The sequence below is a fragment of the Notothenia rossii genome, assembly GCF_949606895.1.
Source record: "Notothenia rossii genome assembly, chromosome: 11".
NCBI lineage: Eukaryota > Metazoa > Chordata > Actinopteri > Perciformes > Nototheniidae > Notothenia > Notothenia rossii.
Genome location: NC_136910.1, coordinates 33,891,285 through 33,918,716, shown reverse-complemented (window position 1 = coordinate 33,918,716; position 27,432 = coordinate 33,891,285). Strand labels below are relative to the sequence as shown.

General features: G+C 40.5%; 1 protein-coding gene across 2 annotated transcripts; it reads left to right on the top strand.

Annotated features, from left to right (window-relative positions):
• The first annotated feature begins 294 nt into the window (after positions 1 to 294).
• Positions 295 to 26,182, top strand: lrrc8aa (leucine rich repeat containing 8 VRAC subunit Aa). Of its 2 annotated transcripts, none has more exons than XM_079658250.1 (3): positions 295 to 473; positions 15,008 to 17,132; positions 21,889 to 26,182. In XM_079658250.1, the coding sequence occupies exons 2-3, from the start codon at positions 15,018 to 15,020 to the stop codon at positions 22,165 to 22,167; spliced, it is 2,394 nt and encodes a 797-aa protein (XP_079514376.1). In that variant the 5' UTR covers positions 295 to 473; positions 15,008 to 15,017; the 3' UTR covers positions 22,168 to 26,182. The 2 variants fall into 2 exon arrangements, with proteins under 2 accessions (XP_079514376.1, XP_079514377.1); XM_079658251.1 differs by lacking the exon at positions 295 to 473 and adding an exon at positions 12,641 to 13,103.
• Positions 26,183 to 27,432: the final 1,250 nt, after the last annotated feature.

Genomic DNA, 27,432 nt, shown 5'->3' with positions numbered 1-27,432 from the left:
TGATTATTTGGAATAGATTATATTTTCCAACATTATATTTAAGTAACTAAAACCATTGGAATTAAGATTTGTAATCCATCTTTTGCTTTAAAAATGTAAAAATCCATAAATATTTGTTTGAGTTTTTTCTGCCATGAGTACTTTTACTCCCAATACTTTGAGTACATTTCCCTACTTTCTCCACCACTGACATTATGTGTGCACTCTGTTTCTATGTCCCTATCGTTTTAATCCATGATTCTGTGGTGGTTTTATTTTGAAGGGGTCTCAGTGTTAGCACTTCCTCCCCTCAGTCTCATGCAGCGGCAGTTGCTCCCCGGTAGAGCAGACGGACCCCTCGGTGTTTTCTCCTCCGTCACTGCCGTACGGGGCTCCGGCCCGGTGTCCGACCAGCCCCTCACTGCTGAGAAGCGTGTGAGAAATGTGTCACCCGTGTGTTGCGGAGCTGAGAGACTCCATCTTTAATACAACAGGTTGGTCTTTTTTATTCGTGCGTTAAACCAGACAGAATAGCTATAGAGCGGTTCAAAGCGGTTTCTCTGCCGCAGCGTAGGAGCTGGACATCGGCGTGAAATAGATTCTCCTCCCGGTGAAGGCACAAAATGAATATATAGTGGTATAACAACATGTTATTTTATTAGACAGATGTACAGCCACACTTAATCACACATAATGAAATATTAGAGATCATATTACATTTGGTCTAGCCGGGTTATTCCTGTATTATGACACAAACAACATTCAATCCTCAACAGCAACAGATTTTGAATACGGAAAATGATCAGGGCCAGATGATATACACATGTTGAGATGTGACCAAAAGTAAAAATGGAGTTCACTTTAATCTCAGAAATCTCTGACACTTTCTCAGTGTTTTAATATTCCCATTGTGAATAACAGCGTTGTTTGTTTTGTGTTGTTGAGTTATTAGGGAATTCATTTCAAAATGTCTCCATTATGACAGATATTGCAGGTTTAAATCTATATTATCTCAGTGATGCAATGATACAGTGACATTAAAAGCTTATATGTGTGGTGTGATATTTGTATAATGTTTATGTGCTTGGACAAATCCAATATTTACATATGTACTAAGTAACTTGTCACAGAAATGTGGTTTTGAATGGCTCTTATTTTAGACAAGTATTCTAAGTGTGTGTTTGTGTGTGTCATGTGATGAAAAGGAAAGTGTTGTTTGAGGCAGAACCAGTCCGACCTGGTCAAAACTGAAGCAGTGTCCCTCCTGCTGCAATTACCTAGCAGGGATGGGCAGATGGGTTATTATTACATCTCTATTTAATCTCCAGCAACATGAAATAAATTGTGTTTTGGTATTTACATTATGCCGTTGAGTGCTTGGCAACACTTTGATCCTGAATATCTTTGTATTTATACCTACGTTTAACATCAAACTGTCAAAAAGGCCCCTTGTTTGTATGGGGCTGGTGAACACAAAACCACTCAAATACTTTAATTGTGAAAAGATTGTGTATGTAGAAGAGACCACCATCTTATTGATAGATGTTTAGTTATGTCACATTTTCAAAATAATTTGAATAATAAGTTGAAGACCTTTACAAGAGAAGTCTCAGTGCTGTGGTTTGGACGAAAGCCTGATTGGAACACATCCAAACATTTATTTAAATGCAAGAAGTTACTCAACTGTTAAAAAACAACTTTTTCAATTATTTTACCTAGAAATGGCAGGTTTGATATGGGCCTGTAATTGTTCTTTACTAAAGCATCTAGATTATTCTTTTTTAAGAGCGGTTTAATGACTGCAGTTTGCAGGGCCTGTGGAAAAACACCTGAGTGAAGAGAATTGTTTAAAAAATACTGTTGGAATAATATCAAGGCAGCAGGAGGAGGATTTCAGAAGTTGAATAATGTCCTCCAGGTTTTTATCATTAATGTTATGGAATTGTGTCATGGTGTTTGAATTGATTTTCGGTGGACACAGGGACAACACATTTGCTGTACCTGATGCAGAGACACTGACTGCTTGTCTGATTTTCTGAATTTTTTCAGTGAAGAAGGAGGCAAAATCATTGCATGCCCTGGTGGATAGAAATTCAGAGACTACTGACACTGGGGGGTTAGTTAGTCTGTCGACTGTAGCAAACAAGGCACGTGCGTTGTTTTTGTTTTCGGTAATGATGCCAGAGAAGAAAGACTGTCATGAGTTTTTCAATTCCAAATTATAAAGGCCAAGTCTCTCTTTATAGATTTCAAAGTGAACCTGGAGATTTGTTTTTCGCCACCTACGTTCAGCTTTTCAACACTCTCTTTTATCTGTTCTCACGGTCATGGCCTTTCTCCATGGAGATATTTTCTTCCCAGTCACTTCTTTTACCTTATTTGGAGCAATGGCATCTATAACATTTTTTATGTTTTAATTAAAATGATCTACTAGCTCATTTACTGAGATGTTAGCAGGGGCAAGTGTGGAAGAAAAAGTCTGAGTAAACATTTCCCAAGTGTTTTCAGTTAAATATCGCTTTGTGTTTACCTCTTTTTTAACATTTTTGTGAACAGAAATAGAGCTCTCAAAGAAAACACAGGAATGATCAGAGAGTGCAACATCAGTCACCACAACCTTAGAGATATTCAGACCCTTTGAGATAATTAAGTCCAGAGTGTGCCCCTTATTGTGCGTGGGCTCCGTCACATGCTGAGTCAGTCCATAGCTATCAAGAACACAAAACAGTTCTTTAGCCCCTCTGTCCTGGGGGTTTTCAACATGGATGTTAAAATCACCAACAATGACTAGACGGTCAAAGTCAATACACACTATAGACAGCAGTTCAGTAAAGTCATCAAAAAAGCTTGAACAGTATTTGGGTGGTCTATAGATATTTAGGAACAGAGCTCGAGAGGAGCATTTCAGCTGAAGGGCCACATATTCAAAAGAAGCAAAGTTCCCATAAGATGTCTTCCTGCATTGAAGGGAATCATTGAACAGAATAGCAACTCCACCTCCTTTCTTATGCATTCTTTCCTGACTCATAAAACTAAAGTTGAGAGGGGTTGATTCGATAAGAACAGCTGCACTGTTATTTTGTTCAATCCAAGTTTCCGTTAAAAACATAAAATCGAGATTGTGCTCAGTGATAAGATCATTGATTAAAATGTTTTTCCTGCCAAAGACCTCCCAGCTAGAGATTGTTGGTTCTAAAAACATTCTGAGAATGTTACATTCATTGTTCTAGGAATGTTTTCAGCGGGAAGTTTTCTTTTGGTTCCCAGAACGTTCTTCTGAAAGGTAGGATAACGTTCTCTAAAAACATTCTCAAAATGTTTGGTGATAACATTGTTAGATCATTATGCCCTCCTATTCTTAAAACGTTTTCAGCGGGAAGTTTTTGTTTGGTTCCCAAAATTTTCTTCTGAAAGGTAGGATAGCGTTCTCTAAAAACATTCTTAAAATGTTTGGTGATAATCTTCCTAAAATGTTTTTGATAACATTGTTAGAACATAACAGAATGTTATTATTTTAGAGAAGGATAACCTGCTTTATGTTTAAAACATTATGCAAATGTTCTGTGGTAACAATTTACTATAATATTTTTACATTATTAGAACATAAAGACAATATTCCTGTAATTGTTCAACTCAAAATTCCTGGGTAAGTGGACTGACCACTGTGGTCATTAGGATGATTTTGATAGTTTACTTAACTATTGGAATTTGACTATTAACACATGTAAAAGGATGAATTGGAATAAGCTGGTGAAAGTAACATTTGTTTATTAGAAAAGGGGAGCTGGGAGTCGAGGTTGGTTATGGCAGCAGTGGGAAACACGTTGTTCCAGGGTGGAGAGGCCTGGCTGGTCTTGGGAGTGTGGAAGGATTCCTCCTGGGAGAGACATACAAATGAGTGTGAGGCAAAAGCAGGCAAAGTTGTCAAATATGCTGGTAAAAAGCTTGAGTGGCACGCAACAAACCGTTCACAGCAACAATCCGGCAGGGAATGAGTGCAGGCTTTCATAGTGTGACTGATGAGCAGGTTGCAGGTGTGGTTGATTGGAGATGGCTCCCAGCCGTGTAGAGCAGATCAGCAGGCACATCCTTAGTATGTTGCAGGCAAAACACTAACAGGGGTTTCAGGGACGGGCAGTGACAGTCGGTCCGTTCCTCTATATATGTCTGTCGGTCTCAAATCTAAAGGGTTCAATAACGATTTTATCCAATATGCATAAACAGAGGACACTGTTTATACGCAGCCCTCACAAACCACACACGGCCAGATAGCTTATCTAACAGTTAGAACCTACATACGAGACACAACCTTTATAGTCAGAAAAAAGTGTGATTATTTTCTGATATTTTACACTTGATATTATGAATACTCTGGGCCTACGTACCTTCGTGTGATTATAAGTGCATGTGAGTGAATATTGGCATGCATAAATTCATTATTATACGTCCTATTCATTGTCTCAATGCGCTCATACATCTTAAGAAAGTTATCACCAAAAATGTTAAGAATGTTTTTAAAGAACGTTATCCTACCTTTCAGAAGAACATTCTGGGAACCAAAATAAAACTTCCCGCTGAAAACGTTTTAAGAACAGTAGGGCATAATGTTCTAACAATGTTATCAAAAACATCTTAAGAAGGTTATGAAAAACATCTTAAGAAGGTTATCACCAAATATTTCCAGAATGTTTTTAAAGAACGTAATCCTACCTTTCAGAAGAACCTTCTGGGAACCAAACTAAAACGTCCTGCTGAAAACATTTTAAGAACAGTAGGGCATAATGTTCTAACAATGTTATCAAAAACATCTTAAGAAGGTTATCAAAAACATCTTAAGAAGGTTATCACCAAACATTTCAAGAATGTTTTTAAAGAACGTTATCCTACCTTTCAGAAGAACATTCTGGGAACCAAAATAAAACGTCCCGCTGAAAACATTCCTAGAACAACGAATGGTAACAAACATTTCTAGCTGGGAACTCACACATGCCACCGCAAACATGCAATATCTGCTTACAGCTTATCATAAATTACGTGCATGTTTGTTTTTTTCAAAAGGAAAATATGGTGATCAGATTTTTTTTAACATCCTTTTCAAACAAATGCAACAAGTTTGTTTTTTAAAACGCTTTTAAAATAAATCAGACGTTGACCATGACCGTGTTAATATTTGCCATAACAGGAACGTTTTATAGAAAAAGAATAACATCCTGAAAACATTTCCGGAAGGTTTCTTTGAGAATGTTCTTAATTCGTTATCATGTAACATTGAGGGAACGTTTTATAAAGAACATCTTTAATGTCTTACCCAACAACGTCCAAAACACATCCTTAGGCAGCCAAAACGTTCCACCTTTGTTAACATATCACATTAAAGGAACATTTTATAAAACACTTTCTGTCATTTCAGGCCTCAATAACATCCTGAAAACCTTTTTTAGAATGTTGCTTGGAGAATATTCTTCATTTGTTATCATGTAACATGAAAGGAACATTTTATAAAACCCTTTCTGTCATCTCAGGCCTCAATAACATCCTGAAAACATTTTCAGAATGTTGCTTTGAAAATGTTCTTCATTTGTTATCATGTAACATTGAGGGAACGTTTTATAAAGAACATCTTTAATGTGTTACCCAATAACGTCCAAAACACATCCTTAGTATGTTGCAGGCAAAAACTTTCCACCTTTGTTAACATATCACATTAAAGGAACGTTTTAAAAAAAAATGTCTGTCATCTCAGGCCTTAATAACATCCTCAAAACATACTCTGAATGTTGTAGTTAAAATGTTATGTCTTAGTTAACCTTAAACCTTATACGAACATTATTTGAAAAAATAAACATCCTCAAAAGGTTCTTTGAACATCAGATTAAAACGTTTCTTTAAAACCTTATTTGAAGCAATAGGTAACATTAGCCAAAGTTGTGAGAACGTTCCCCGCTAGCTGGGCTGACATTTAATAAAGCTAGTTTGTTAAATACACTATCAGTAAGATTTTTTGTGACAAGCTGTGGCTGACATGGAATCACTGCTAAATTTGATAAACTCACACAAACTTTTGAGCGCTTCCTGTTTCTAAGCTTATTCACCGCTCTTAATCTATTACCTATCAACACAGATATTGGCAAAGCTACAGGCAGGCAGGGCCCCGGCATGTCCTGGAAAGAGTTGAGAGTGCCATACGCCCTTGAGCCTGGACCCAGCAAATATTAGTTAGTTTGCTGCGTTTTGTACACACACATCCTTATCAGGCTTTGGTGACCGCAGATGGTGTCTTGAAGGGGGGGGAGGTGGTTGACATAGGCACGGTGATGAAGACGAGGGAAATGGTGCGCGTCTCTGTGGGCGTTGTTGAGAGGCGGGGGTAAAGGACATGCTGCCAACCCTACGTATCGCCTTAATGCGGTCTTTGAACTCCTGGAAGGAATTGGTGCCATCCTGTATCTCCTTCATGTGTTCAGCGATCTCCAGGAGGGTGGGCGAGGGTGAGTAGAGAGCTGTGGGGTGAAGGAAGAGTATCCTCCTAGTGTTAATGCCATTATAAAATGCAGTTGTCAGAGTCCAACAGGGTATTTATTACCTTTTTTTTAAATTATTTTTGATTGATTTAATGTGGCATGGTGTAATTGCTAGCATAGATATCCTGAGTTAATGTCTAATTGTATTGAACTAATGGCCAAAATCCAAAGATATTTGAAGTACAGTGATGTAGAAACAGCTAATTCTGCAATTGATGAAGCTTCAATTTGGGAAAGTTTTGCAATTTTGCTCCAAAAATGATTTAAATGCTTCAATGGACATTCATTATGAGGCGATCTTAGACTCTCATGATACATTTTTCACTTCCATTCAATCCAGTATGTGTTGGCCCACAGGCCTGGGCTGCATGCTGTGGACACAACACTGGGATCTGGACGATTTTAACAACTAAGAACTGGTGAAACAATATCCAAATGTCCATCCATGTGTATCATAGTGTGCACCATCAGGTCGGAGGCAGTCAGTAAATGTGTGAGGCTGTCTGTCGCATCTAAGACTTTGGTCCAGCCTTTACATGGAAATGATTGAGACTTAATGATTAAAACAAAAGGCAAATATCCATCGAATGGAATGTAATAAAAGTTCAAGCCAACAATTAATGAATGCTGGCTCCATCCATATTTCCATGCTTCTGCCTATGTTCCAAACCACTTATCATCTTAAAGGTTACAACAGGTCTGGAGCCTATCCCATCCCATACAAGACCATACAAGACTTTGAACATTTGGCATTCAAATGTGTCTTGGGTTATTGGATAACATACAAGTGTAATCAATGCATGGTAATCCGATCACTTGGAGCATGTGCCTAGGTGGTCTCCGTTGCATTTGACCACATACGTCTCTGTTGAGTTTGTCGATACCTACAAATATCTTGGCTTTTGGTTGGATAGTAATCTGAACTTCAAACACCACATTGAAGTTCTAACAAAAAATTGAAATTCACTCTTGGCTTCCTTTACAGACTTAAATGTTGTTTTTCAACTTCATCCCGTAAAAGGTTGGTCTCTGGCTTATTCCTGTCCCAGCTGGACTGCGGTGATACCATTTATAGATTTGCCTGTCCCACTGTTTTGGCCAAACTTGACCCACTCTACCATGCTGCACTGCGTTATATATCAAAGGCACCCTATAGGACTCATCATTGCAAACTCTATAGCCTAACTGGATGGTCCTCACTTACTATGCGTAGGATGCAGCATTGGTTTTTATTAATGTATAAAGCCATTTTAGGTAAGCTTCCACTCTACATATGTGCCAGATTTGCTCCAGTTTGTGACTCTTACAACCTCAGATCCAGTGCCTGGATACGGTTCCAGGTACCTGCTGTGCGGACTGAGGCTGGGAAAAGGAATCTTTTTTATTATGGTCCTTGGTCTTGGAATAACCTTCAATCACGCCTCAAACTGACGGCATTTGTCTCAATAGCATGTTTTAAATTGAAGTTGTCTGAAGACCACCAGCTGCTGCATTAATAAGTAGTGCACCTTTCTTACTGTCCTAATGTGCACAATGTAGTGACTGCTTTTTTGTCTTTTGTTTTCTTAGTTATGTTCTCTGTATTTTATATGTTTGTTTTATGTGTTATGTGTAACGTTGCTGCCTTCTTGGCCAGGTCAGCATTGCAAATGAGATTCTATCTCAATGCTTTTATCTGGTTAAATTAAGGTTAAATAAAAATAAAAATACCCAATTTATGCAAAGCCTGTAAAAATTGTTGGTTTTCATGGAACACATAAAAAAAGACCAATCTATATTGTTTTACATCATTTAATTGGAATTGGAAAAAGGATATTGTACATAATAAACATTCAAACAAATGTAAATGTTTCCAAGTAAGATCAAGAGCTAGCGGTTCCTTCATTCAAATGTTCTGAAGACAGGGCACAGAAAGTGGGTTGCTGCCAATGTAAAATTATGTGTTTGGTCTTTGCAAATGTATATTATGCACATGTTTATTTGCATATGGAGAACTGAGACAGTCCCGGTTGTGCCGAGTTGGACAACTTTTGGTCATTAACCATTAGCTGCAGTCTTTTTTAACCACGCATGGCATTCATGAAAAGTTTCAGTCTGGCTTCAAAGCCATGCACAGCACTGACAGCCCTTTTAAGAGTTTTTAATGATCTGCTCCTAGCCGCCGACTCAGGTAGCCCAGCTGTCCTGGTGCTGTTAGACCTGACAGCTGCCTTTGACACTGGACCATAGCATCCTGTTGTCACGGCTTGAACAGTCCGCAGGCATCACAGGCTCTGCCCTTGCATGGTTCAGGTCCTACCTGACAGACCGTAGCCTCTCAGTGCAGCTAGCTGCCTTCTCTTCTGCCAAAGCCCCTCTTACCTGTGGGGTTCCCCAAGGCTCGATTCTGGGCCCCATCCTTTTTCTACTGTACATACTGCCCCTAGGCTAAATTCTCAAAAAATACAGCACCCCTTCCATTGTTACGCTGACGATGTACAGATCTATCTGCCTCTCAATTCAAATGTCAACTCACTACAGCAGTTTATGGACTGCTTAACAGAGATCAATCAACTGATCAAATCAACTGGCCGCCGACTGGAGCGGCTTTGCAAGAGCACCGGACTCTCAGTTCACACGCAAATGCACTCGGATCACCTTCACCTCTACAAGAACGCGCTTTCCAATGCCAAGTCCTCATATTACTCCAACCTCATCAGCACTGGTAACAACAGAGTTCTTTTCTCCACAGTCAGTCACCGACTTCAGCCTCCTCAAACCCTCCCTCCAGATATCTCCATTGACCAATGTACTGACTTTCTGCAATTTTTTCACTCCAAAATCAACACCATTCACCTAGAGCTGGCCTCAGCATGCACCTCCTCAAGTGATCCACCCTGGATGTCTACCACTGGTCCATCACTCATCAGCTCCCTCTCCATCTTCACCCCAGCATCGGAATACACCATCTCAGAGCTCATCCGTAAAGCTAAAACCACCACCTGTCAGCTTGATCCTCTTCCCACCACCCTGGTCAAGGCTTGCCTACCAGCCATATCACCCATGATCACTGACATAATTAACTCCTCCCTCACCTGGAATTGTACCCACCTCCCTCAAACTGGCTGCAATCACTCCCATCCTCAAAAAACCCTTCATTTTCAAGACCCTTGAGAGGGTGGTTGCCGCACAGCTTCAGTCCCATCTTGACACAAACAACCTCCATGAACCCTTCCAATCTGGTTTCCGCCAAAAACACAGTACTGAAACAGCCCTGGTTAAAATCACCAACGAACTCCTCCGTGCAGCTGACTCCGGACTTCTCAGCGTCCTCATCCTCCTTGACCTCAGCGCTGCATTTGATACCATCTCTCACCCCCGACTGGACCGCCTGGCTGGCATTGGGATCGCTGGTGTTGCACTCTCCTGGTTCTCATCATACCTCACTGACAGACAACAGTTTGTACAACTCGGTAATCACAAGTCACAAGAAAGTGCTATTTCACTGGGTGTCCCCCAGGGGTCAATACTGGGTCCACTCATATTCATCATATATCTCCTCCCCCTGGGCAAAATCCTCCGTCACCATGAGGTTAATTTTCACTGCTACGCCGACGACACACAGGTCTACATTTCCTCCAAACCCACCACTGCCCTCCCCACAACCTCCCTCACCACCTGCCTTGAGGACATCAGGAGCGGGATGAGCAGGAACCTCCTGAAGCTTAACGGTAGCAAAATTGAGGCCCTGCTCATCGGCTCCAAATCCACCCTCACCAATTCACATAACACCCCAGCACCAAACATCATCATCGACGGCATTCCCCATACCATTTGCTGCCCAAGTGAAAAGCCTCGGTGTCATTCTGGACGGCTCCCTCTCATTCGCACCACACATAAAAAACATCACCCGCACCGCCTTCTTTCATCTTCGGAACATCTCCAGACTCCGCTCATCTCTGTCCCAACCCAGCACTGAAATCCTGATCCACTCATTCGTCACATCCCGGATTGATTACTGCAATGCACTTCTGACTGGCCTTCCCATCAAGCTCCTCAATAGACTGCAAATAATCCAGAACTGTGCTGCCCGGATCATCACCCGCACCAACTCATCCGACCACATCACCCCCATTCTCACTCAGCTACACTGGCTTCCTGTACGCTACCGTATTGACTATAAAAACATTCTACTCATATACAAAGCTGTCCATAACCTTGCCCCCATCTACACCACCGACCTCCTTCAGGAGTACACCCCCTCCCGCACCCTCCGCTCTTCGTCCGTAGGACTTCTCACCGTACCAAGCTATCGCCTCATAACCATGGGTGCTCGAGCTTTCAGCTGCTCGGCTCCCAGAGTCTGGAACTCCCTGCCACTACACATCCGATAGTCTGATTCCATAACAACATTCAAAACCCAACTCAAAACCCACCTGTTCAAACTGGCATTTTCTTTATAATCTGTACCCTGTGTCCTTTTGTAGTCAATTTCCTGTTGTTTGTCTTGTCTTACCCTGGCTGATACTTCGCTAAATCCACTGTTTTAATTTGTAAGGTAACATTGTAAAAAATGTGTAATGTGTGTGTTAATTGTACATTTGTAACCCTGTAAGGTGTCCTTGGGTGTTCTGAAAGGCGCCCCCCAAAATAAATGTATTATTATTATTATTATTAAATCCTGGCTGAGCCAAACTGTCCTCAACCTCAACGAGAGCAAGACCAAGGTCATCTTTTTTGGACCCCAGCCTCCAGCCTCCCAGGTTGATATTCTGGGCTCCCTCAATAAAAACATCCTCCCCTCTGTCATGAACCTTGGAGTGACCTTCAATAGTGCTTTTACATTTGATAAGCAGGTCAGCACCGTAGTCAAGACCTGCTTTTTTAAACTACGACTATTGGCCAAGACCAAGTCGTTTTATCTTTTAAAGACCTAGAAAGGGTTATTAACGCCTTTCTAACCAAAAGGCTGGATTATTGCAACGCTCTATGCGTGGGTATGGACCAGGCGTCAATTAGACGCCTGCAGCTAGTGCAGAACGCAGCTAGTGCAGAACGCAGCTGTGCGTCTTCTCACTGGCCACAAAAAGCGTCACCACATCACCCCAATTCTGCCTCATTGCACTGGCTTCCAATTAGGTTCGGAATTGATTTTAAACTCCTTTTATAAATGGGCTGGCTCCTGCCTATATAGCTGAACTCCTCCATCGCTACACCCCAGCCAGAGTTTTAAGGTCTGCTGACCAGCTGTTGCTGGTAGTGCCCAAGACCAGGCTCAAAACCAGAGGGCACCGAGCTTTCGCAGCAGCGGGCCCTAGGCTCTGGAACACTCTGCCCCTCCATGTGAGGTCGGCCCAGACCCTAGGGGTTTTTAAATCCTCACTAAAGACACACTTCTTCTCTATGGCCTTCTAGTCAGAGCGGAGCACGACTCATGACATTTCCCTATGTTTGATTTTATATTTGCTGTTGTAATTTATTGTCTTCTGTTTGCGATTGTAGTAATGTGTTATTTATTATTTGCATGTACAGCACTTTGGCTCGACCAAAAATCGTTTTTAAAATGTGCTATATAAATAAAACCTGATTTGATTTGATAACCAAAGAATTGGACCAATTGCTCTTTTAATAGCATATCCTCTTTTTTTCATTGTCCTTGTTCAATGAAGACATATAATAATAATCATTTTTTGAGACAATCAGGATTTTCTTTCTCGATATTGATCTGTTTGCCTCTAGCTGGAGACTCTTGTGTCCTTGAGGGAAATGATAGCAGGCTGTAATAAATTGGCTTCACAGCAGCCAGGTTCACCTGAACCTCCATCAGCCTAAGAGCCTCATCGGCAACAACTGCTGAACAAAAGGAGCTCTGTTTAGGGACAAACTCAGGAGAAATGTACCAACAGGAAGCCAAGAGCTGACTCACTATTGCGCCTTAATCCAGTCTTTTTCGGTTTTTAATCCAGTTTTAATTGTGAGTTTTGGACAGCCTTCCTCTTGTTTTGGAGGGAATGATGAGATAGCTTCAGTCCCTCAAAGGAGGAATCCTGGAGTGTTTTGGGCAGACGTGCAGTGAGATGATGCAAAGTCGAGATAAGCTGCTCTTTATTTTCCGCTGCCAGGATATTACGAAACACATCTTGGATCTTTATAAAAAAGACATTTACTGGATAACTGGATGCTTGCAAGAAGCTCCGCAAAAACCTTTATTTTAAGGCATGAATCGTTGTTAGAGTTGACTTTGTATTATCAGTGCCATCATCTGACAGGACATTATCTTTAACTGATATCAGGTAACTGCTTTAAGTTTCTCTTACCTGTTTTTGGCAGGAAGAAATGATAGTATGCTTGTTTTTGTTCAAGCCTTAACGTGTTTAACTTAATTCCCTGGTTTTGGATTTCACAGATGGGGTTTTTCATACCATGCGAGTGATCAGAATGTGGAAGTGTTGTTGCAGATTTTGACTGTGTGTGCTGTATTTTCTGACTTGAAGTAAAGCTGTATCCTAACAGAGGAGGCCCACAGTGACTGTACTGCCATTCTGGTTAGAACTGGATCAAACAAGGCTGTTTTGTGACCACTTGACCAGATATCCTCTTTCATCCTTTTCCTGTAATCAAGGGGTGAGTACAGCGGATATGGAGAAACTATCGCAGAGTTATTTTCTTCTATCCACTCTTCCCAACTGTGTTTTCAAATAGGAAGCAGAAGTGATGATATAATGAAGAAGGAAAAGTGCTTAGGTGGCTGTATTTCTCAAGTAGCCTGGTTGTGGTTTCAGTGTACTGGAGTGTAATCTGCTAAACCCTAGAGTCTTATGGTTTTAGAGTTTCTTGGTTTTCTGTAGCCTAACCACTTCCATTTGACTGAGAGTTTTCCACGTGAAGTTGTTGAGTATCCCTAGTCATTCTGATACCTATTCTGTGTGGTTTTAAAAGGCTTTTATTTAAAGCGTTTTTATATCATTCTGTAGCTTCCCTGTAGTGTTTCTTATGTAATCAAATCTAAAACATAAAATTCTTGGTTTAAGTACGTATGTTTCGTTGTAAAACTGATGATCTCCCAAGCCCTTCTAAAATAAGTTTTTCCTCTGTGATCTGACCTCAGTTTTTGCATGATGAGCGTGCAAATATCATCTCCATAGTCAGTGCAGTTACTAACATGGCCCTACAAAAATGGCATTTAGATCACATCAAAAAACGAATAAATAAATATTATCTTTCACCATTTGTCACCATGCTGCTTTGAAAGAGCTTTGGACGACGTCTTTGTTAGTATCCGAAAGTCACACAAATATCTACTAATATCTAGGAAGCCGAAAACCCAACTCTTGTGTTCTGCGGGATCAAATAACTGTTTTTATCAGAGGAGTTTGGTAGTGGAACAGAAAGCATATCAAAATATCCAAATGAGTTGCTCAGCTAGTGCTAGCCTTCACTGACAAAAAGTGATACATTGACTTAAATGAAATGTATTATTTCAACAAATGTCACATAACCGTATTAGGTTGGTTGAAAACAATAATATTAAGTTTAATATTTTTGAATTAAACTTAATATTATTGCTTTCAACTAACTCATTCAGTTATGTGAAATCTGCTTACCCAATACATTGAATTAAAGTCAACATTTCCGTTTCTCCAGTATTTACATTATTCTTTACTGCATTAATATGCTTATGTGTTAACCTTGGAAGGATGTATAATTATTACCCAACAAGAAGACACTGTAACAACTTAATTGAGCCGTCAAGATGTTTGTGCACAGCTGCAGATGAGGAGCTCCATGTTGAAACAGGACTTGTATAAACATGTCTGCTGTGTCAGGGTCTGTAGTCCTTCAGCTAGCTCTGCAGCCTCTGAGCCGCAGTCTGTGTACTCACATGCAGGATAAGCAGCATATCCACGAAACACTTTGCACTTCAAATATAATGATGTCACAGCTTTCTACCATCAGTGTGGTAACCTCCACATTTTGGATGAAGGATTTAATGATTTGCCTTAAACCAGAACATAGGAAGATCTGTTTGTGATTCTGTGAAAACGTTTAAATTGCATGCATGATGTTTTGCTAAAGGCTATACAGCATAAGCGGTTCTAGGGGGGCGGCCCTGGTGGCCAGTGCCCCTGTAACAACAAGCTTAACCCCCCTGGGGCGCCCCTCCAAAAGAAGAGTTTATAGTGACAATACAATTTTAAGCAGCGTTGTGCTGACCCCACCAATGATAGTATTTTATATCTTATGTGTGTGCTATGACTTTTAAAAAAACAAAAAACGTTAAAATGTTCAACACTGTCTTTGTCTCTTTTGTCCCACATTAAATGTGCCCTTCTCATAAAAAAAAGATCTTAAACTTTAATTATGAGGAAAGTTACTGAATGGTTTCTTGTCGACTTATCAATTATTCAACATATTGTTTTAGCTTTAGCTCGAGCAGCTTTATTTGCTGAGGTTTACCCCAACACATTTAAAGGTTTTAAATTGACACGTCACAAACCTATTCCCTTGTTTTCTCTTTTTCTTTTCAGATAAACCATCATGATTCCTATCACAGAGCTCCGGTATTTTGCCGACACACAGCCTGCGTACCGTATCCTGAAGCCATGGTGGGACGTCTTCACCGACTACCTCTCGGTTGTCATGCTGATGATCGCGGTGTTCGGCGGCACGCTGCAGGTCACGCAGGACAAGATGATCTGCCTGCCCTGCAAGTGGGTGGTGAACAAGTCCTGCGAGACCATGCCGGTCCCCAACGTGAGCGCCGCCTACCCACCGGAACCGAAGGGCATTCAGTATGACCTGGACCGGCATCAGTACAACTACGTTGACGCCGTCTGCTACGAGAACAAACTGCACTGGTTTGCCAAATATTTCCCCTACCTGGTGCTCCTCCACACCCTCATCTTCCTCGCCTGCAGCAACTTCTGGTTCAAGTTCCCCCGCACAAGCTCCAAACTGGAGCACTTTGTCTCCATCCTCCTCAAGTGCTTCGACTCGCCGTGGACCACAAGGGCTTTGTCCGAGACCGTTGTTGAGGAGAGTGACTCAAAGCCTCATGGGAAAATGAACGGCTCCAATGATAAGAAGGCCTCCTGCGTAAGCGAGGATGTTGAGGCCAGCGTTCCCATGCTCCAACGAACAAAGTCCAGGATTGAACAGGGGATTGTGGATCGCTCCGAAACTGGGGTTTTGGATAAAAAAGAAGGGGAGCAGGCAAAGGCTCTTTTTGAGAAGGTCAAGAAGTTCAGGATCCATGTAGAGGAGGGGGATATCGTGTACCGCCTTTACATACGGCAGACCATCATCAAAGTAATCAAGTTTATACTGATAATTAGCTACACGGCTTACTATGTGCGCTACATCAGGTTCAGTGTGGTGTGCACTGTGAACATCCAGAAGCTAACAGGCTACAGCACCTTCTATTGTGCTCACCCGTTAGCCACTCTTTTCAAGATTTTGGCTTGTTTCTACATCAGCCTGGTGGTGGTTTACGGTCTGATCTGCATGTACACTCTCTGCTGGATGCTCAGCCGCTCCCTCAAGCGATACTCCTTTGAATCGATCCGCGAGGAGAGCAGCTACAGAGACATCCCCGACCTGAAGAACGACTTTGCCTTCATGCTGCACATGATAGATCAGTACGACCCTCTCTACTCCAAGCGCTTCGCCGTGTTCCTGTCCGAGGTGAGCGAGAACAAACTGAGGCAGCTGAACCTAAACAATGAGTGGACGCTGGAGAAACTAAGGCAGCGCATCACCAAGAACTCGCAGGAGAAGCTGGAGCTGCACCTCTTCATGCTCAGCGGGATCCCAGACACTGTTTTTGATCTGATCGAGCTGGAAGTGTTAAAGCTGGAGCTCATCCCTGATGTCACCATCCCACCAATCATAGCCCAGCTCTCCAACCTCAGGGAGATGTGGCTCTATCACACGCCGGCTAAGATTGAGGCTCCAGCTCTTGCTTTCCTGCGAGAGAACCTCAAGTCCCTTCACATTAAGTTCACAGACATCAAGGAGATCCCCCTGTGGATCTACAGCCTGAAGAACCTGAACGAGCTGCACCTCACCGGGAACCTTAGCGCGGATAACAATCGCTACATCGTCATCGATGGGCTAAGGGAGCTCAAAAGGCTCAAAGTGCTGCGTCTGAAAAGCAACCTGACCAAGCTGCCGCAGGTGGTGACGGATGTGGGCGTGCACCTGCAGAAGCTCTCCGTCAACAATGAGGGCACCAAGCTGATGGTGCTCAACAGCCTGAAGAAAATGGTGAACCTGACGGAACTGGAGCTGGTCCGCTGCGACCTGGAACGCATCCCACACTCCATCTTCAGTTTGCACAACCTGCAGGAGATCGACCTGAAGGACAACAACCTGAAGACCATCGAGGAGATCATCAGCTTCCAGCACCTGCACCGCCTAGTGTGCCTGAAGCTGTGGTACAACCAGATCGCTTACATCCCCATCCAGATCGGCACGCTCACCAACATGGAGCGGCTGTATCTGAACAGGAACAAGATCGAGAAAATCCCCAGCCAGCTGTTTTTCTGCCGCAAGCTGCGCTTCCTGGACCTGAGTCACAACAATCTGACCAGCATCCACGCTGATGTGGGCTTCCTGCTGAACCTGCAGTACTTCGCTGTCACAGCAAACAGGGTGAGAGGGAAATCACTTCCTTATGTTTTGTCCGTTTATCATTTTAGTAAAACATTATTCTCATTTTCTATGTTTTTGGTTTACCACAACTTGGTTTGTCATGTGCAAAATAGCTACTGTGCAGTTTTGGCTATGAAAATCCCAGGCTCCTCCAACAATGCAACAACATACAATAAGCTCAAGACATATAAAGTGCAATAAAATAATGCTGCAAGTTAATTTCAGGAATAACAAAAATATATACATATAAAATCAAATAAGTTAAAACAGTGTTAAATCAAATTCTGTAAAGTAGAGTAAATGCTGTAATTATATATACCGGTAAATGTGAGGATGTGGAATAAACAGATTTACAGGTGAACAGTGTGTTGTATAGGGAGTGGTTGCACCTTAGTGTGCTTGTTTTACTTTCATGTGTAATAAGAATAACTCCAGATAAAAGGCTTTCTGTATACTTTCTAGCTTTAAGTGTCAATAAGTCTGAGTGAAGGTTTATTTAATGCTCATTTCAATAACAGCAGAGGCTTCCCAAAGTGATGTACAGTGGTAAAAGAACAAAAGAGTATATAGGAATTCATAAATAAAGTAAAAATATAAATACATCAGATCAATATAATAATGTTTCAAAATAAAGCAAACATGGAGTCAAAATTCAGGTTGAAGCAAACCCTAAAGTGTAAAGGTCTTATAATGACATTGAATAAAAGAAGGACTTAATCATTGACATGTTTTACAGCAGTCAATTTATGCTAAACACCATTTTAAATAAATGTCCTCTAGTCTTGAATGAAGCACAGGTTGTTCCTGCAGGGCCTTTTCCTTCAGGCTAGTAAATAGAACTAAATACATTGATGGCATAGTTCAACACTTTTAGATATTTTTGAATTATGTCTGTGTTGGGTGAAGATGAATATTTCAAAATGGGTTTATTTATTTAAATTATTTTTTGATGTTGTATACAACAACACGAAAACAAGAGACATAAAAACAAGCCTGCTTCATGGCAACCATAGTAGGAAAACATGATGGAAAAAAACACATTACACAGTCTGGAGAACTGCATCTATATATCCTCTTAATCAGTGGTTCCCAGCCTGGGAGGCCCCTAAGATCGCAGGGGGGGCGCCAGGCCTCAGATGATTTGAGGCCAAATATCATATTTAGACTTTTTTGTCCATTTTTTGTCCATGCCGGTTTCAGTTGGATTATTTGTCACAGTTGCTCCGATCAGATCGGTCTCCTCCATTTTGTAGATTATTTACAACTTTTGAATCCACATAAACACATCGGCAAAATCCGGCTTACTTTGAGCATGTGCTTTAAACAGTTTAATCCCTTTGTGAATTGTTTCCACTTCCGCGCCGTCCTTTAATTTCTTCATACAGCGGGAATCCAAATAAATGTATCCTGAGTCCAATAGCCATCAAAGTCACTCCAATAGTGCTCCTTAATTACGCTTTCATCCTCCTTACTTACTTAAAATGCTTCACATTCATCCAGTTTGTGACAGTAGTTGTAGCATTTTGAGTCTTTGAAACTTGAATTACCGCCTTGTGTGTGTGTGTGTGGGGGGGAGGGGGGGGGGGGGGAAACTTCAAACAGGAGTCATTTGGGGGGGCTCTTGGGAAAAAAGGTTTGGAACCACTGCTCTTAATAATAATAATAATCCTTATATTTATTCTAGCGCTTTTTCAATGACTCTCAAAGCGCACCTTACAAATACACATTACACATATACATATCATACATACATGTAATGGTCATGTACTGTGGACAATACCCACAAAGACCATAAGATACATTTAGATCCTTACATGATCAATGAATCCATACGTTCTCAAACACATGCTGTCTGGACCCTAATATATAAGATAGCTCCTCCAATGGGAGGCCTGAAAGCCTCCGTCACAGCCAATGAGTGATGCTTGGGCTGTGAGCCTTTTTGCAAAACAATGCTATACAGGTTTTGGTGTAGAGCACGCTGAGGTGTATAGATGTTCGCTCTTGTTTACTATATTTATGCTCTTCTAGATATAAACCCAGCAGAAAGAACGTTGGGTCCAGTCAAATCTGCTTTGAAATGATTTTCTCTATGTACCTCGTACATTCTCCCAGAACACCTTGATCTTTCTGCACTGCCAAATACAGTGAAACAAGGCTCCTCTTGAGTCTGTGCATTATGTGTATATATCTGGTATATTTGAGTTTGTTTGTTAAATCAACCAGGGTAGGGTCACATATGTTCGCATCAACCATATATACTGTATGAGTTTCAGTGGTGTATGAATAGACCTGGTATGGGCAGCAACACAAGCTTTTTCCCAATCTGAGACTTCAGTCTGCAGGCTGTCCTTCCATGCATTTGACCTTTAATGTGAATCCTCAAATGAGAAAGATGAGAGCATATTGTAAAATAGGGATGCATGATTTGGGGAAATAATCGAATTGCCATTTTTCTGACAGATATTGCAATTCGATTTGCGATATTTGTTTTTAGGCGACCCAATGGAAGTTTATTGTAAAATGCAGCCATATCTCCGGCTAGGTAGGTCGTATCAACGTGCTCCCGTCTCTAGCACCCCCGCAGCCCGAGCTACGAGTGAAAGAACTAAACTTACCTGAAACTTCCGTTGGGTTTCTTTAAAGTCAAGCTTCAGTTTAAGACTCAACCTGTAATAGAAACATGTGATGGAGCATTACTAACCTGACTCAGATGCTTTGTTTCACCAAACCATCTAGGAAAGCTCCATTGGAAGCCATTTGGAAAGGCCAGGCACTTTCAAAAATACTTGGCAGGTGATTGGATCAATCTGTCTATCACCTTCTATCATGGGCCACTTCTGATTGGTTAAAGTGGACCTATTTTTGCTATATTTGAATAATATAGTGTAGGACCATACCTATATAAGGCATATTTATACTTTTTTTAATTTTTCAAAATACCAAACAGATCATGCATTTTAGCCATTCCTCATTTCGCTCAATTTAAAACTGTCTTTGCATGGGCTGATTCTGTGAGAACAGCACCATCTACAGGCCTGGCATATGTACTACAGCGTCTCCAGCGCTTTCCAACGGCAATGTCCGTGGCTATCTCCTCCTGATTGGTGGAGTTGGCCCAATAGCCGTAGCACCACTTCTGTGACGTCATAGAAGTGTTCAAATCTGGATCTGTCTGTATCAGATCCGTTGCAGCCCCTATTTAAGAGATTTGGGTATGGAGGAAAATAGAGAGGGTTGTGTTTTCTGAAACTTGGTGAGTTCCCTGGAACACTGGGGACACATATTCATGTATAAAAGACGTACAAAAGTGCATTTTGCATGATAGGTCACCTTTAACAATGGCTGGTACATGTGGAGCACAGCACTTCTGATTGGTGTGGATGACTGACGCAGGCTTTGCGATTTGATAATTGCATCATTTAAAATCGATTAATCGTTCAGCCCTATTGTAAAACTCTCAGTCTGTCCTTTATCATCATTTCCTCCAAAGATGAGTTTTGGGGTCTCCAAAGTGCATCATTTGGATTAGCTTTAACAAAATTCTAAGCTGGTGGTATTGATGAAATATTTTTTATCAAGATTGAATTTAGACCTCGTCTCAAAAACTGGTTTATTTTATTAGTGATGTAGGGATTTCTTCTGAAAGCGCTGTTTTTCCCTCATCATGTTTTTTCAGTAAAGACTACTATTACTGCTGTTTACTGTTTGTGTGGTTGAACCTTGGAAATGGGTTCCAGCCGCTTTGTGTGCAGCCAGAACACAAAGTCTCCATTAAACGGGACCCCCTGTCTCTGAGGTCTGTAGTGCTTCTCCTGCCTCTCCTCTGGACTGTTGCCACATTATCAATGAGTTGTGTAGTTGTGAATATGGGTCCCTGCAGGTGTTTGATGATTTATTTTGGACATTGAATGAATAGAGATTAAACTTGTTATCAGGACAAGCAAGGGGATTTATGAATAGGACGAGTAAGGGCACAAGGCCATGAGACTCATTTAAAAAACACATTTAAGGTATAATCACCAACCAGGGCCTGATCCACAACAGCAATTTTTAAACCAGAATTCCCACTGTGAAAAATCTTTTTCAATACACATTGAACTATGTATTGAAAATAAAGTTAACTAAAATATTTTCAGTGTGGAAACGGTCCACGGACACCTTTAACCCTAAAACCGACATGCACTTTATTCTAATCACTTTTCAGCAAAGCCCAAAAGCTGTCTTATGGCCTCTGCTGACAGTGGCATGGTTTGAAGAGCAGCGAATACATATTTAAATGATGCATATTCCTTTTATTCTACGGTTATATATATTACATTACATCTAATTTAGCTGATGCTTTTATCCAAAGGGACTCAAAATAATTACAATAAACTATGAATTGTTGTGATGTGTGCCATTTTCTAAAGCACTTTGAGCTGCACGTGATTTATGAAAGTGCTATATAAATAAAGCTTTATTATTATTAAGATCAAAACCTTAGAACAACAACAAACACATGCAGATATATTGGCTTCAATACCCCAAAGTAGTTAGTCTGGTGCATTGGTTTCAAATGTGCTGAACTTTATTTATTTATGTTGTGCCAAATGTATAAAATACTTGAATGTAAAATAGAAAAAGGATCATCCCATTACCAGTAGGAACTTACTGTATATTCTTCATAAAGATGTAGACTGTAGTTGCATTTCTTTCAATTCAAATACTAAATGTTAACTCCCCTCCTCATTATTCTATCTCCTCTCCTCTTCAGATTGAGACGTTGCCCCCGGAGCTTTTCAAGTGCAAGAAGCTTCGTACTTTAAACCTGGGGAACAACTGCCTGCAGACGCTGCCGTCGCGCTTCGGCGAGCTGACGGGGCTGACGCAGCTGGAGCTGAGAGGGAATACACGCCTGGAGTGTCTGCCCGTTGAGCTGGGCGAGTGCCGGCTGCTGAAGAGGAGCAGCCTGGTGGTGGAGGAAGATCTGTTCAACACGCTGCCTCCGGAGGTCAAGGAGCAGCTATGGAGGGCCGACAAGGAGCAGGCCTGAGAGAAGTGTGACTTTAGGAAGTCATCAAGCAGTGATTTTGGTTTGTAAATCCTTAAGAAGTTTGCAGCCATGTTTTCTTGGTGATGCTCGGAGTCAAATATCCTCCGAGGATGTCTTATTGGAAGTTGCCAAGGAAAGATGGTTCAGTGAGGTGGCTTTTCTAATAATATACTGAATATAGAGATGCAAAGAAGGTGATGTTGAAGATGCCTGCAACTCAAGGACGTTGCCTAAGACATCCTGTTTATGTAAAGGAAACCTGGAACATGCTATCATTTCAGCCATGTTTGTCGATGGTGCTTGGGGTGTAGCATTTCCTCAGAGAATGACCAATGACGGATGGTATAATAATGTGTTTTCTGTAACGCCATCCTGAATATGAAGCTGCAAGGATGAAAGCAGATGATGGTGAACATGCATGCTACTGAAAGACCTCGCTAAAGAAAACCTGTTTATGAAAGAGAACCAAAAAACTGCAAGATTCAGCCTTGCTCACTAGTATCACTTTTTTTGCTGATCATGGGATACATGCACAAATCAAACGTGCTCACAGCAGTGTTTGCCTTCCTCTGGCCTTGAGACTCAAAACATGAACATTTTTACAACGACATTTGCAGTTGCAGAACTATGGCAGATGTCCGTAAATGAATGATAGTGCGACTGACAGCCAATCTGTGAGACATGAAGGTTTTTCTTCAGACTCTAAAACCTACGTCCAACTGCGCCTTTTTGTATGCGATGGAGATCATCAGCTGATCACACAGCCAAGGCCTTAACTTGAAGGACTGATTAAAGGACATAAAGGGAAACGGGAACATGTCTACAGTACAACGTCCAAACCTTGCAGTTGTTAATATACAACGCAGTGGGAGCAGTGGTGGAGGAATGCCTCTTTCTTCTTCGACTTTTCATTTTGCTTCTCTATCAAATCATGTCTTATTTAGAAATATTTAATTTGCATGACATCGCACACAATACTAGTGTAAAGTATGTTGAAACTTCTCAATACTTAATATGGTACTTTTTAATTGCTACAACATATTGGTATTCATCCCAAATGTAAGAAAAACACAGCCATTGATTTGTTGTTTCAGACTCCTTGTGAAGGCTGATAAATGTTGCTTCTCTGTCTCGATTGTCAAAACACGAGGTGTCCCCTGCTGACAGGAAGTCCCTGTGTTAAAGGGACAGGGTCAAACACATCCAGAAAATTCCCTTTTATTCTTGATGTATTTGTCTTTGTTCAAAGACAGTTCATCTCAAAACCAGAAATACATATTTCACCTCTTACCTGTACAGCTATTTATCAATCATCATTCTTTGGGTGTGATTTGCCTGAGATCAATATAATGCAACTCATGAGATGTACACGTGTTAGGCGTCTTCTTGTAGCCGAACTGTTCAGAAGTGCCTGCATGAATTTGCTAACAACAGGTTTTGAAGTTTATGTTGAGTAGATATCCTTGAAAAGCCTTTGATTTAACCAAAAAAGAAGGCATTCATTTGTCAAATAAATCAATATTTCAAAAATGTCTAATGGTACTGTAAGAAGGATTTTATGATTTGTTAAGACAATGATCATTTAGAATTGCCTTTCAAATCTCCAAAAAGCTGCTAAAATCACCAAATTATGCTTACGTTAAATACACGCAGATCTGAAAGATAGAGAAGGCAAATTGGTCTTACATTTCATTCCAAGTGAACAACCCTAGTATGTCTTAAATGTAACCTCCCTTCATATGTAGGAAGTGGATTTCTTGAAAACAATATTCTTTGTAATGTTATTCTTTGGCACTAGCTCTACAGGCAGGAGGAGAACACATGTATTGTTAAAACGAGTTGGAACTGTCTTTTCAATTGAACACGTATGCAAGCTTGCACATCGTTCATAAAACAAACAGAATATCATTTTGAGCAATAAGAAAAAGGTAGAATCATGGTACGTTTATGTTCAGTATGATTTTGAATGATAACATCCTGCTGAAGTCAAACAGAGACTTTGATTGCCAGTCTTTTCGAGGACAAGGAACGTTTAGTTTTTAGTGACTCAAGCTCTCCTCTGTTTGTTTCCTTCGCCTTTTTATTTATCATGTCAGTTTACTCTGGGGTAAACTGGACATTTGTCAGCTATTTGTTTATCCATTACACAGCGAAATGAGGATAAACAGGAAACAGGTTCTGACCGACCAACACCAGAGAAACATTTATTCCCAGAGTATGCCCAATACGTCCAAATGAGTGCAGCATGCTCTGTGTGCTTGAAACACTTTTCCTCTTAAGATCTTGGGTTTAATAGCATCATTTGGAGTTACCCTGCTATGTTCGCTCCAGCCAGGCATCTCGCTGCTAAAATGGCCTTATCTTTTACAAGCCGTATGCCCCGTTAACGATCACAAACATCATGTTGTAACATGCATAGCAGAAATGTGTAATGTCTTCGTTTCATGCATATGAGTGGAATGGTATGTGGTCTTATTGTTACCAGCTGCTTCTCTTTGATTTCACCTTCTTTCTTCTTAGGATATTTAAGGGAACGTTCTGTTATAATACAATTGCACCTTTCTTCAAGGTACATTTTGTTTCACTGAGCCCCCGGCTAAATCTAAACGCCCTTCTGGGGGTCATTAGTCAAAATCTGTTTTCGAAAGAAGAGCCTCGGTCCGAGTGTTGTTGACCAGCATCTAGTTTGAAGGTTGCAAGCAAAGGTCACAGACAAAACAAAACCACCAGAGAAACACCATAACTCAAAGGAACCTCAGCTTTTCTATCATGCATACACTTTATTAACAATAACATCATTTCAAAAGGCATTTCCACCTTTATTTAATTGCGTTTGTTCATTTGTGTGGTGCCAAAATGTGTTTTTTGAGCTGTTGGATGCCAAACAATAATCGCACATCAAAAAGTAATGTTAATTTCTATCACATTAACGACATGTATCAGGATGTCTTGTGCATCATTCAAATGTTCATTTGATATGGTAACATGGCTCAGTGGTGCAGTGCAGCTGCCAGAGCTGCTGAGCAAACATCTGCTCCTGCAGCAAGGTGTCACGTTAGGACAGTCAGACAATGCCCGTCACTTTCTGTATCAAATGTCATCAGAGGTTGGATAGTCGCAGCTAAAAATACTTCTTCTGACCCGAGTTTAACCTTAAATGTATCCTCGGTACAGCAGTTTTATGACCTGTTTCTCTTTAAGCTTGAGTGGCTCATATAAATCTATCTAAAGCCATCTCTGGGAAGTTATTCAAACCTTGGATTCGCTAAAATGAGTTTCAGAAATCTGTCCTTTCTCCATGTGCAGCTCTATCAGGGTCAGTCTACGTCAGCAAGAAACTTCTGCAGTCAGACAAACATGTTTCACCTTTGGTCTGCTTACTTTTGGATTTACATCCACAAGTGTCCTTTTTGATCATCCACAGCTTAACGGAGTCACTTCCCCTCTGAGTCACATTCAAAACTGCATCCAGACTCACTTTTCCTGCAAGTTAGCATCAGGAAATCAGGAGGCCCCAAAAAGAAGGAAGTATAAGTGACTAATTAATAGGTTACTTTAAGACTCTTATGTTAGCACTTTAATTATGATCACGTTAAAAACAGCCAATTTGTTTCCTTAAATGACTATAATTAATATGTTTCAAAGCTTTGTTTTCTGTGCAAAAGCGCCAACAAGTTTTGTGTTGCCTATCCTGAAGTTATTTAAAATATAAAAAAGAGTCTGTATTTATGTTATGTATGCCTTAAGAAGTGTAGTTTTGTTTTAATGTATGTGTCATTGATTGTTTTATAGGATTAAATCATTTGGATCCACAGAGGGTTTTCCTTTCTGCTAAAAAAAAAGACAGAATTTCTCAACAAAAAAACCCTGACAATCTAACATAGTGAACTCATACACTGTTAATATCTGTCATATTTCTGAAGTGTGTGCATTTATGGACAATTCATCACATCATTTAAACTGCCATGATTGCATTGATCTAATCTCTACCTATGTATAAAACATGTTTGAAATACTTGATTGTATTGACTTTGTACGATGGATTCCTCTCTCTGTTCTGGTGCCTGTAGATCGGGAGTGTATGCAGGGGCGGACTGGGACTAAAAAGCAGCCCGGGAATCTCGGTACCGCGCGTCAATTGTCAACGGGGGGTGCTAGTGAATTGTTCGACCGGCCCACTTCGGTACCGGCCCACCGGGAAAACTCCCGGTATTCCCAATGGCCAGTCCGCCCCTGGGTGTTTGAATTCATGGATTCACTTCTTTTTCGTCTTGCAGCATTAGTTTGTTAAAGCTGAACTGCGTTTATTATGGCCCTCTAACAGCGACTATTTTTGAAGATAAACTGTAAAGTGGATTATTTTAATCAGCTCCGTCACACGTGAGAAAAAAGCCTTTATTCATAAATTGTAGCCAAGCGGACTGAAGACAGTTTTTTTTAACAGGAAGTCTGTCACAATGAACACCTGACCTGACCATTTCTTAACATTCAGACCCTACCTTTTCTACCATTCCGACACATGACAATGAAATTAACACTTAACACTAAATGCTGTTACAATTGACAAAGAATGTTAAATGACAGAGGAAGGATTGCCTTGGTGTATTGGAGCAAACATCGGCACAGAGGAATCCAAATGGAAAATAAGAGCTGAAGAAAAAATAAAATAGTAGTTATAAAAAACGATTTAACATTTGTGAGAAAAACCTTTACCAGAAAAGGAAATATAATAAAAAATACATTTTAGTGTGAGTGAATATGTTAATTGTGTCTGAATGAAAGAGGAAGGGTTTTGTTGTTTTCAAGTGGCAGTATGCACAGCGAGTTTGTGGAGAACAGATATTTAATCAAAGTTTTTTAAGATTATTTTTGATGGTAATATTTTAGTATATCTATTCTGTATTTCTATAGTTTTACTCAAGTAAAATATGTGAGTACTTTTCCAATCACTGAGTATTTGAATCAAAGGCAGTGCATTCTTTTTTGAATAATAAGACTTTATTAATAATCATAATAATTTTTGGTTTAAACATTACTAGATCTTGAAGTTGTAAATTAATAAAATGGAACAAAAAGTATTCTGTAAAAAACAAAGTAGCTTCTTATATATTTAAAGACTTTATTGGCATATACTAAACAGCAATCATCTTTAACAAAATTAAGTGTATTTAAGACATGGAAGAAATAAACAATAAAATAATTCAAAAGACAAAATGGTGAAGGTAAATGCATGTATGAATACATTTTAACATGCAAAATACAATA

What these genes read in the sequence shown, in the direction of transcription:
- lrrc8aa (XM_079658250.1), top strand. Translation starts at nt 15,018, where the DNA reads ATGATTCCTATCACAGAGCTCCGGTATTTTGCCGACACACAGCCTGCG. An exon ending in TCGCTGTCACAGCAAACAGG is followed by an intron (nt 17,133 to 21,888) that starts GTGAGAGGGAAA and finishes TCTCCTCTTCAG; the next exon opens with ATTGAGACGTTGCCCCCGGA.